This window comes from Anarrhichthys ocellatus, unplaced genomic scaffold (assembly GCF_004355925.1).
Source record: "Anarrhichthys ocellatus isolate YVR2014 unplaced genomic scaffold, GSC_Weel_1.0 scaffold347, whole genome shotgun sequence".
In the NCBI taxonomy this organism is placed as follows: Eukaryota; Metazoa; Chordata; class Actinopteri; order Perciformes; family Anarhichadidae; genus Anarrhichthys; species Anarrhichthys ocellatus.
The window spans coordinates 1,032-12,951 of NW_022280341.1; the positions used below are offsets into that span (position 1 = coordinate 1,032).

Below are 11,920 nucleotides of genomic sequence, written 5' to 3' on the forward strand. Positions count from 1 at the left end.
AGAGAGAGAGAGAGAGAGAGAGAGAGAGAGAGAGAGAGAGAGAGAGATGCTCCGGTAGAAACGTGAGGATAAAAAGGAGTTTCTTCTGAGATCTCAAACACGTTGAGCGGCTTCGTGCTGAGGTTTAATTTTAGATCTGTCCACTCTATTTCTGTATTTGACTTCCATGTCATGATCTAAAGTCGTGTCTTGTTGTCTGATTTAAATCTGTATCCATCTCTTCCTCACATGTGAAGGTCATGTGTGTAGAAAGTCCCTGGTATGAAGATGTGTTTGACGTTTATATTTAGTTTGTATCTGTGTGCTTGAGCCAGTTCACTGTTGTTCTAGTGCAGCTTAGAACATGTGGAGGGAAGAAGCTCTACCGTCTATTATTCATGAGAAGAAGACGGAGAACAACCTGCTTCAGCTGTTCCATTCTGTCTATCATTATTCTTCCCTTGTTGGTCTTCTTGTCTCCTGACTCCTTCTCTCCATCCTTCCTGTCTCCTCCGAACACATCTCAAGGAGATCCTAGTTGCACTTGTGAGTCTGCAGGCCTCTGCCTCTGTTCTTACCTAGAGACACAGAGGTGAGATCTGATTGGATAAAAGCTCTACTTAAAACAAGCTGCACTGGAAGCAGAGCAACTGAGGAAGACAGGAGCTGTGCAATGAGAACATAAGATAATGGGGAAAATATCTTTATAAATTATAATACATGTAGTGTATTTAAGAAACATTATTAAATTATAAAATAGATATAACTTTGTGATTCTGTTTAGGCCAGCAGAGAAGGCTTTGAAGGCCCTGACGGCCCACCACTCCTGTGTGTATATACTGTGTATATATATATATATACAATATATAATATATACTATAAATGTGTTCTCCACGTCTAAACACATCTGCAGGCTCTGGTTCTCCTCCAGTTGTGGATCTTTCTCTTTCCTCTCTTCACGGTTGTCGCTCCGCTGGACACCAGTGTTATTTTAGCTGCATTGATTTCTGGGTAATAAATACCTGAAGTGCTGCTGGTAGAAGCTGGGGGGGGGGGGAGCCCTCCAGGTTGAATGAATGTCAGCAGAGAGAATAGATGCACTTATCAAACACCTTGATCATCGCTGGCAGGCTTCAGGCTATTTGTAGTTTGGGGTAAAGATTTTCCAAAGTGTCCGTTAATGATCTGTGGAGGACTGAAGCAACATGGAGGGGGGGGGCGGGTTCCACCAGTGAGAGGACACATGTATATAGTGTACTAGTACAATAATATCTTATAGAGTATGATACATACATATTGGTTACAGGATAAGAGGAAGATGGTGGTTGGTAGGGAGCAGTTGACTAAACAAGGACCAAGCTTTCCATCACATGACATGGTCTTCATCCTCAGCTATAGATATTCAAATATACATTGGTGTCTGAGCCGTTGATTCTTGACCTTTTTAAAACAATAGATGATGAAAGATTATCGAGTGACGTGAACCAATTCAACTTATAAACCCAATGCAGCATTTCAAATATGTTTCATCCATCTTCTCTGTAATCTGTGGATTATTTGCTCTATAAATGTTCTTTTTACAATTTCAAAATGCTTGTTTTTGTTTGACCATCTGTAAAAACAAAATCTCACACTTGAGAAGCTGGAAATAAGGAATGTTGTGTTCTAGAGATCTAGATAATGGAGTTGATCAACTCAATTGATTGAGTGTGATGTTGAAGCAGGTGAGATGAAGCTGCTGATGTTTGCAGGTGAACTCGTGGTCGGTGGAGGAGCTGCGACTGCGTCTGGCCTCTCTGGACCCTCAGATGGAGCAGGAGATCGAGGAGATCCGGCAGCGCTACCAGACCAAGAGGCAGCCCATCCTGGACGCCATCGAGGCCAAAAAACGCCGGCAGCAGAACATCTGATGTTTCTTCTGCGAGACGTTTTAGAGAACGTGAGAAGAACTTCTGAAGGTCAGACCGCTGAAGAACTTCCTCAGAACCGTTTGATTCTAAATCCATCAGCAGCTCATCTGGACTCAAGCTTCTTTCTCTTTGTTACACTTTCTGTTTAAAACACAGCGATGGTTCATCAAATCCAACTGGTTTCTCTTAATCTCGTGGTACGATATCTTTCTACCTGCTGACGGTCTTTACTGAGGTGTTTCCTCTCATCTCTGGACTCAGTGTTTCATCTCTGGACTCAGATCCACAGCCTCTTTTGCCCGAATGATAAAAACGAAGAAACCAAACTGGTGTTTTCTATCACGATGAACGGCTAGAAGGAGATGATTCTCTCTCAACTTTAAACTTGATTATGAAAACTAAATGTCTTTATTCGGTACATGTTTCTATGGTTTTTCATAAATCATGTTTTTATTTTCTGCTCAACAAAATAACTGTTGGACCAGATTTCCTGACAGTGTTTAACCTGCAGTGTTCTTCATTTTATTTCTTTATTTCAGAGTCCAGCGTCTATTTTTACTCTTTAGTAAACTAAAAAACAAAAGAACTGAGTTGTCAGATTTATGGCATCAATTCAACAAAGTGGATTTATTAGTTTGAATGAGATTACTCTCCAAAAAAAGAGTCAGGATGCTGCAGTCTGAAGCTGCTGCAGTTGAAGCTGCTGCAGTTGAAGCTGCTGCAGTTGAAGCTGCTGCAGTCTGAAGCTGCTGCAGTCTGAAGCTGCTGCAGTCTGAAGCTGCTGCAGTTGAAGCTGCTGCAGTCTGAAGCTGCTGCAGTTGAAGCTGCTGCAGTCTGAAGCTGCTGCAGTTGAAGCTGCTGCAGTCTGAAGCTGCTGCAGTCTGAAGCTGCTGCAGTCTGAAGCTTCATTCCTCTCCATCAGCACAGAAACAGGTTTATTTTTCTACGTAGGTTCAGAAGTTAAACTTCTCAGGTCATGAAAGTGTTCAGGGTGTAAAAATAGAAACGTGCTGAGTCATCGTAGATCGTTAAAGACTCTTTCTGTAAATATACGAGCACATCCGGCTGTATTTGTATATTCTGATTACAAAACGAGGCTTTTCATTAAGTTATATTAAATATTTAGTAGTTATCGAGTCAATAAGTCAAGATGCTGTTGAAACTCATGAGCACAATTTCATTTTTCATGTTTTCTTGGTTGTTACAAACAAAACAAAAAGCTTTTTTACTGTCGGTTTCTGAACTTTGATCTCAGACGAGAGGATTTCAAAAGGGAAAATATTACAAAATAATGCAGCTTGATTGTTATGAAATATGATGCATGTTTGGTTCTGGCAGTGAAATGAAAGTCGTAATCACTGGAAATGAAACTGTTGTTATTTTAAATCCGCCTTTTCACACCGTTAGTGTTTCTGTGTTCTTTGTTCCGTACGAAGAGAACAATTATTAAAACATCAGTGAAAACACGGAACACATCTGGATTACTTTGTGTTTTAGTTACTTCTTCTTTAGTTTAATGAGTGAATCAGTTCAAATGTCTAAATCCTGCTGAAACATAGATTCATTTATTCGTCTTCAGCAGCTCAAATGTCTTTTTCCAGATGTTTTAAATCTGTTCACGTAATATTGACCATAAAACATTCAAACCGTCATTGACTTCCACATAAAACTGACGTCTGGAAACAAAGAAAAGAACATTTTTGCTTCTTCGTTATTCAGATAAAGAGAAAAGTTTTTCTGCTGACTCGTCTTTTATTTGCACACTTCCTGTTTCTGAAGTTTATATTTTGCCTTAAAGAATTCAGTGAAGTCTGTTTGTTTCAGATCGCTGGTATTTGGTTTCTGTTTGTTGAATAAAGAAATAAATAAAAAACTGAGGAAATTTAAATCGCTTGTTTGTTTTTATACTTTTACAGTAAAAAATGTTTGTTTTTTAATTGAATTAATTTTCTGTGAGTTTTATGGATTTAATTGATGAAAATCTGCATTTAGTTTTTTTATGCTGCCACTTCAAAAGTATTCACATCCTGTACTTAAGAGTAGTAATAATACACTATATATATATATATATATATATATAATTAGTGCTGGGCAAGTTGACACGTTCATTAATTAATGCCGACAAGTATTTTATCGTGCGTTAACGCAGTTTTTTTTTTATTATTAAGCGGAAATTTTTAACACAAGAACCGGGCAGCCAGTGGTGAACAGCTGTTTGCGTGGCGTCCCTTCCTGTTTCCTTCACCTACATTCCCCTGGGTCCTAAGTCCCATGTACAGCTTCTTATCACCCTCTATGTACCAATGTACATTTATAACAAATACCACACATTACGGTAATCAGCGTTGTGTGTCTGACCTAAATACTAAGAAAAGCAAAAAAGAAATGATTCATTTAAATTATTTTTTTAGAGTTTTTAAAGTGTTTTTGTTTGTACTATGTATAATAAGAAGAAGAAACATTCCTTTATTAATCCCACAGTAGGGAAATCTTTCTCTGCATTTGACCCATCCCTGTATATAGGGAGCAGTGGGCTGCCCATGCAGGCGCCCGGGGAGCAGTTAGAGGTTCAGTGTCTTGCTCAGGGACACTATGACACGGATCACGTTGCAGCCGAGGATTGAACCGGTGACCTTGCGGCTAGCGGACAACCCTCTCTAGTGTTTAAAGTGTTTCCACACCAAATGTTATTGACCCTTTGTTCATATAGCAGTACTTTCAAAATAAAAGTGCGCAATACACTACTTTTGAATTAATTGTTGAACTTTGCGCATAACAATGAGATTAATTGCGATTTCAAATTGTAATGGTTGCCCAGCACTAATTATCAGTTACCATTATTAAGTACAGTGGTGATCACTGTGTCTTTATTAGTTATTAGTATTATTAGTTAGTTATTAAGTGCAGTGATCATGTGAACAGACACTAACTTATCAAAAGTCTCTCCAGCTGTTAAAGCCGACTGACAGCTGATCAGCTGTGATCATCAGCACCGTCATCAGAAACAGACGTCGCATGTCTCTTAAAATACATTTCCTCTCCGCTCACTCCGCTCTGCATGTCGATAAAGTAGTACCATTACATTAAATCACCCTTTCTTTGAGTCATTTAAGACATGCTGCAAAAAGGCATAATGTCGTCTGTCAACATCTTCTGTACGTCTAACTCTTCATTGTAAAACTCAGAACGAATGCTCTATTAAGTAACACAGTATCATAACAACATACATTTACTTTCAAAATCTCTTCAGGATTTAAACTTCTTGTGGCACTTAACAGTTTTATTTTGTATTAATGAAACAGTCATTTAACATAAACCAATCCTGAACTATTGTGATCTGGGTGGACTACCAGCCACCAACATAGCTGCAGTGGATTATTCTGCCACTTGATGCAGACTATGTCCTAACTACTTAACATACTCTCCGTATCGGTCTGGTGGTTTTACAATTCTGCCGCTGGAGGTTGTGCGTGTTGCAGTCTGTGTCATAGTATCTTGAGATGTAACAGGAGGTGTGTCTGCATCAGAACCAGGTGAACTTCACTCTCCATTGTTCACTATACATCCGTCCCCTCCCTCCTGAAAGTCTCTGTAGGGCTTTGGAGAGGTCTCAGATGGCGACGGTTCCTGCGCAGTACTCCTTTATCCGTCTGGACTAGGTATGACCTCGGTGTGTCACTTTGCTTAATGACCGAAGCAGACTTTGTCCAGCCTCTCTCATCATCCAGCTTCACAGCAACGTTGGTTCCAGGCTGAAGGTCTGGTAGAGTTCTGACGTTATTCTTGTCATTGTAGGCTCGCCTGTAGCTCTGTTTCATCCTCTCATCGTTCTGTCTCACTTTGTGGAGGTCTGGCCATCCAGGTTGTAGATTTGCCTCCAGTGTAGGAACTGTAGTACGGATTTGTCTGCCAAGCATGAGCTGAGCTGGGCTCACGCCTGTGGCTTGAAGCGGGGTCGCTCTGTAGACCAAGAGGGCTAAGAAAGGGTCAGTTTGTTTCAGGATCTGCTTGGCTGTCTGCACAGCTCTCTCTGCCTCACCATTTGCTTGAGGGTAGTGAGGACTGGAGGTGATATGTCTGAAATCATACTCCTTAGAGAACTGCACGAAAGCTCTGCCTGACAATTGGGGGCCATTGTCTGTGACAAGTTCATTTGGGCACCCCCATCTAGCAAAGATGTTCTTCAGCTTAGCTCTCGTGGTTTCACCTGACATGTCGTTGAGGTAGGCTATTTCTATATATCGTGAAAAATAGTCTACAACTACCAAGAAGTTCTGTTTGTTCAGCTCACATATGTCGGCTGCTACTCTTTCCCATGGGCGACTGGGTAGCGGGGTAGTGATCAGAGGTTCTCTTTTCTGGGTCGGCTTGGACTCCTGACAGTCCTTACATGTGCTGACAGCGTCCTGGATGTGCTTGCTTACTCCAGGCCACCACACACTACACCTAGCCCGCTCCCGGCACTTCACTATGCCTTGATGTCCATCATGTATGCGCTGTAATATCTCAGACCTCATCATCCGTGGTACTACTATTCTATCATTATACAACACCAGTCCTTCTGAAACCGTGAGGTGATGTCTGGAAGTGTAGTAGTCTTTTACCTTGTTAGGCACTTTAACAGCATATTTGGGCCATCCCGACATCACGCAGTGTTGAACCATCTGCAGTTCTGCGTCCTGTAGGGTCTGTTGTTTGACCATGTCGAGCTTGGTGGGTGAAATGGGCCATGACTCGTGGATTGCTTTCTCATAGGCTTCGATTTCACTGGTCAGCTCCGCGATTTCCTGTGTGACAGTAGCCTGGGGATGTCTAGACAGTGTATCTGCTACGATAAGTTGTTTCCCCGGCACATACACCGCTGTAGGGTTGTAACGCATCATACGCAGTAAAAGTCTCTGACACCTGATAGACACTGAGTCGATATCTTTACAGTTGATCAAGGGAATAAGTGGCTTGTGATCACTCTGTAGAGTAAAGGAGTCTAGTCCATAGAGGTACCTGGAAAACTTCTCACAGGTCCACACTGCAGCAAGACACTCCCTTTCAATTTGCGCGTAGCGTTGCTCAGCATCAGTGAGTGTTCTGGAACAAAACGCTACTGTTTCAACTGTTCATGTTTCTGTAGCAGGACTCCACCTAAGCCATAACTACTAGCATCTGCACTGATAATGGTAGGCTTACTCACATCGTAGAATGCTAGTACAGGTGACTCTGTGATGAGTTGTTTTACCTTCTCAAAGGCCTCCTCCTGCACTGCACTCCGTGCCCATGTCACGTCGTTTTTGAGTAGGTCGTTGAGGGGTTTGGTGACGTCAGACAGGTTTGGCAGGTACCTGCCTAAGTAGTGTATCATCCCCAGGATCCTTCTCAGATCAGTGACATTGTTTGGTGGCTCAAGCTGAGTGACGGCCTTGACCTTAACCTCATCTGGCCGAATGCCATGCTCATCGATGCAGTGTCCAAGGTAGTTGAGTCTTCGCTGACGCAGGAGACATTTGTCGTGGTTTAGCTTTAAACCAGCTTTCTCCAGTGTGTCCAGAGTCTTTTGGAGTCTCACTTCATGGACTTCTTCCGAGTCTGAATAAATAAGGATGTCATCCATGTAAACCGCCAGGCCTTCTTGATCTTGCAAGAGCTCAGTCATTTCACGTTGAAAGATTTCTGGTGCACTTGTGATTCCAAATGGCAGTCTATTAAAGAAATACCTTCCAAAGGGAGTTATGAAGGTAGTGGGTTTGGCACTCTGTCTAGTGGTATCTGCCAGAAACCACTTGCTGCGTCCAAAAGGGAAAACACTTTTGCACCTGCGAGTTTAGGTAGGATGTCATCTATTGTGGGCATAATAAACTTCTCCCTCTTTACTGATTTATTCAGGCGTTTTAGATCAACGTAAATCCTTGGCTGCTCTTTGTTCTTCTTGGGTACAGCAACCATCGGAGCACACCACTCCGTGGGCTCCTTGATTGGCTCTATCACCCCACTAGCTACCATGCAGTCCAGTTCTTTTTTTACTTTAGGGAGCATAGGCACTGACACGCGCCTTGCCGTAGTAACACTGTAGGGTACAGCATCCTACTGCAGTCTGATTTTGATTGGCTTTATCTTCAGTCTGCCTATGTCTGCTGGGCTGGCCTCACTCAAATACTCTGTGCTTTTGATCTCTTCTATCGCTTAACTAGGCCCATAGCAATAGCTACATTACGGCTCAGCAGGTTGCTGCCATGTGGCCCCTTTATCACATTTACTTTAAACCTGAATGTTTGCTTTTTCCACTCAGTAGTAGCTGTGAAGTAACCCTTGCAGTTCACTCTACCTCCTGGGCTGCCTAATTTGGTTACACCAGTTTTCAGTCATGGCTTATTTGTCAGGAGGTTAAAAGTCTTTTCTCAAATGACACTTAAATCTGCCCCTGTGTCGATTTTAAATTCTATTTTAATATCTTGCACCGGCAGTTTTACCGTCCATGCTTTGTTTGAGTCGTCCACATCTGTAATTTCCCCCAGGAACTGAACGTCTCTCCCGTCTCCCCCCTTGTAGGGTGCCGTGACCTCGTTGATCAGGCGGGAACGGCATACTGCTGCAAAATGTCCTAGCTTCTTACACTCGTGGCATTCTGCATCACGTGCGGCACAATTGTCTTCTTTAGCATGCACTCTGCCACATCTAGAACATTTGTGTCCCTTATCACCTTGTTTCGCTCGAGCCTCTTTTGTATGCCAGCGTCCGTTTCTCTGTTTTTCATTGTATTGCGCACGCTGCTTGTAAGCTACTTCCCTCAATTCAGAACAGTTAGCATTAGCTCCCTGCTGGCTAATATGCCCCTTTACTTGCTCAGACTGCCGCACTAGCTCTACCGCTTTATCGAGCGTCACGTCTAGCATTAGCTGTAGCTTCTCTGATAGGTCTTTATCTAATATCCTATGACTAACCTGTCGCGGATATTTTCATTTTTCACATCTGCAAATGCACACACCTGATCACTCCGCTCTGCATGTCGATATAATAGTACCATTACATTACAAGAAGTACCCTATGAGTTTTGGGTTGGCCGTTAATATGGCGGAGCAGAACAACTTCATGTTTAACGGTCTCAGTGAAGAAGGAAACATGAACATCCGTCATGTGAAACATCTTAAAGTCTTAAATGTGTTTTTGTTTGTACGTTGGTGAGTTTCTGTATTTTCTAATTTCTTTGACCGACCACAGAAGTACTCCGATCCTTTACTGAAGTAAAGTAGTAATACTACAGCCTTAAAATACTCAGGTACAAGTACAAGTCCTGCATATTACATATAACATATCATAGCAGAATATATTATATTATTGTGTTTTACTCATCGATGCTTTAACATCACTTCTTATTTGTAAAGGTGGAGCTCATTTCTTCGTTTTCTATTAATCTGAATCTGCAAAGTAACTTTATTATTATTATTATTAATCTTGTGGAGAAAGAAAAGTATATTTGCAGAAAATGTAAATACTCAAGTAAAGTACAAGTACCTGAAAACAGTACTGAACTATTGAGTAGATGTACTTTGTTATTAGCATTGTCGTGGTGTTAGCATCTTAAACATCTCTTCTCTCTATTTCTCTAAAGTAAAAGTACTTTTCACAGTTTATTCATCATACTTTTTTATTTCATGCATAAGATTTCACTTCCTGTTCAGTTCACTTTTCATCGCTCACACATTTATTTTAACGGAGGACAACGTGGACAAACGACCATCCAGAGACAAACCGACGTCCACAGAAAAAGACAAACAGGAAGTGATGTCAGAACCTCCGACTCTCTCTTCTGGAAGCATCTGATCAATTCTTCAGTTATTAATAATCCACAGTTCCTCCTCCGTTATGTCAGATATGACTTTAAATGAGTTTAAATGTGAAGCTCCAGCAGCTCCTTCCTCCTCAGGACGGACGAGTAGGACGGATGTTCCACGTAGCTGTAGTTGATCACACCTCCGTCGTCCTCGTAGTCGATGTCGTCTTCCATGTCGTCCGTCTCGTCCTCCTCGGGCACGTTGTCGCAGCTCATCCTCATCTTCCTGCGGTGGTTGTTCCTCACCGACGCCTCCAGAGCTTTCTGTCTCCGGTAGAAGTGGGAGAACTTGTTGAAGATGATGGTGATGGGCAGCGCCACCACCAGAGTTCCGCCCAGAATGCAGCCGCTGGCTGCCAGCTTCCCGGCCACCGTGACGGGCACCACGTCCCCGTAGCCGACTGTGGTCATGCTGACCGTCCCCCACCACCAGCAGGCCGGGATGGTGTCCAGACCAACGCCCTGGAGGACGGACAGACAGAGAGAGAGACGGACAGAGACAGACAGAGGACAGACAGAGGATAGACAGAGAGACAACAGACAGACGGACAGAGGACAGACAGAGGACGGACAGAGGACAGACAGACAGACAGACAGTGAGACAGAGAGACGACAGACAGAGGGACAGAGGACAGACAGAGCACAGAGGACAGACAGACAGACAGACAGAGGACAGACAGACAGACAGACAGAGAGACGACAGACAGAGGACGGACAGAGGACAGACAGAGGACAGACAGAGGACAGACAGAGGACAGACAGAGGACGGACAGACAGACAGACAGAGGACAGACAGACAGAGGACAGACAGACAGACAGACAGACAGTGAGACAGAAGACAGACAGACAGTGAGACAGAGGACAGACAGACAGTGAGACAGAGGACAGACAGACAGAGGACAGACAGACAGACAGACAGACAGAGGACAGACAGACAGACGGACAGACAGACAGAGGACAGACAGAGGACGGACAGAGGACGGACAGAGGACGGACAGAGGACAGACAGACAGACAGAGAGACGACAGACAGAGGACAGACAGACAGACAGACAGACAGAGGACAGACAGACAGAGGACAGACAGACAGACAGAGGACAGAGGACAGACAGACAGACAGACAGAGGACAGGCAGACAGACAGAGGACAGAGGACAGACAGACAGACAGACAGACAGACGACAGACAGACAGACAGACAGACAGACAGAGGGCAGACAGACAGACAGACAGAGGGCAGACAGACAGAGGACAGACAGACAGACAGACAGACAGAGAACAGGCAGACAGAGGACGGACAGACAGACAGAGGACAGGCAGACAGTGAGACAGACAGACAGAGGACAGACAGACAGACAGGCAGACAGTGAGACAGACAGAGGACAGACAGACAGACAGACAGACAGACAGACAGAGGACAGACAGACAGACAGAGAACAGGCAGACAGAGGACGGACAGACAGACAGAGGACAGGCAGACAGTGAGACAGACAGACAGAGGACAGACAGACAGAGAATTTATTATTACTATTATTAGTATTATTAGTAATTATATCAATTATATTCATTTGTTGACCTTAAAATAATATTAATTAAAAACTCAATTCTCTTTGTAAATTATGGTTACAAACAAAAAATGATGTTGTGGCAACAACAGATTTACATGTTTTACTTTCTACTGTTCAAAATATTAAATACACTATAGGTACTTGTACTTTACTTGAGTATTATTACTTAATATTAATGTACTCGTGTTTTTTACAGATGAAACGTTACCTCTTCGTATTCGGCCGTGTACGCGATTCCAGAGAAGACGGAAACTCCGACGCCGAGATAGAGAAGAAGAATCCCGACCTCCCTGTAGCTGTGCTGCAGAACCATGAAGAGATTATTATTATTATTATTAATAATGTAACGGAACCATCAACATGTTTACTGTTGTGACATCACATGAATAATATTTTTGCCTAAATGTCTGTTGTAGTAATATTTAGACTTGGAACATTAAGGATGACGGATGAAGTACTTTACTAGTACTTTACTATGTTTACTTGTACTTTACTATGTTTACTAATACTTTACTATGTTTACTAGTACTTTACTATGTTTACTAGTACTTTACTATGTTTACCAATACTTTACTATGTTTACCAGTACTTTACTATGTTTACCAGTACTTTACTATGTTTACTCGTACTTTACTATGTTTACT

General features: G+C 42.7%; 3 protein-coding genes across 3 annotated transcripts in view; 1 reads left to right on the top strand and 2 right to left on the bottom strand.

Moving 5' to 3' along the window:
* Positions 1-2,616, top strand: part of LOC116401330 (serine/threonine-protein kinase 3/4-like) — a 3,626-nt gene extending 1,010 nt beyond the window's left edge. Inside the window, exon 2 of the mRNA XM_031879681.1 lies at positions 1,731-2,616. Within this exon, the coding sequence (XP_031735541.1) occupies positions 1,731-1,889 (159 nt within the window). The 3' untranslated portion in view covers positions 1,890-2,616. The remainder of the gene's footprint in view (positions 1-1,730) is intronic.
* Positions 2,617-5,160: 2,544 nt separating this feature from the next.
* LOC116401331 (uncharacterized protein K02A2.6-like) lies at positions 5,161-6,925 on the bottom strand. Its single transcript, XM_031879682.1, has 2 exons — positions 5,653-6,925; positions 5,161-5,612 (listed from the first exon to the last, which is right to left on the bottom strand). The coding sequence occupies exons 1-2, from the start codon at positions 6,770-6,772 to the stop codon at positions 5,545-5,547; spliced, it is 1,188 nt and encodes a 395-aa protein (XP_031735542.1). The 5' UTR covers positions 6,773-6,925; the 3' UTR covers positions 5,161-5,544.
* Positions 6,926-9,541: 2,616 nt separating this feature from the next.
* LOC116401329 (potassium voltage-gated channel subfamily S member 2) overlaps positions 9,542-11,920 on the bottom strand; it is a 9,137-nt gene continuing 6,758 nt past the window's right edge. The window contains exons 9-10 of the mRNA XM_031879680.1: positions 11,485-11,577; positions 9,542-10,173 (exon numbers count right to left, since the gene is read on the bottom strand). Of these exons, the coding sequence (XP_031735540.1) occupies positions 9,769-10,173; positions 11,485-11,577 (498 nt within the window). The 3' untranslated portion in view covers positions 9,542-9,768. The remainder of the gene's footprint in view (positions 10,174-11,484; positions 11,578-11,920) is intronic.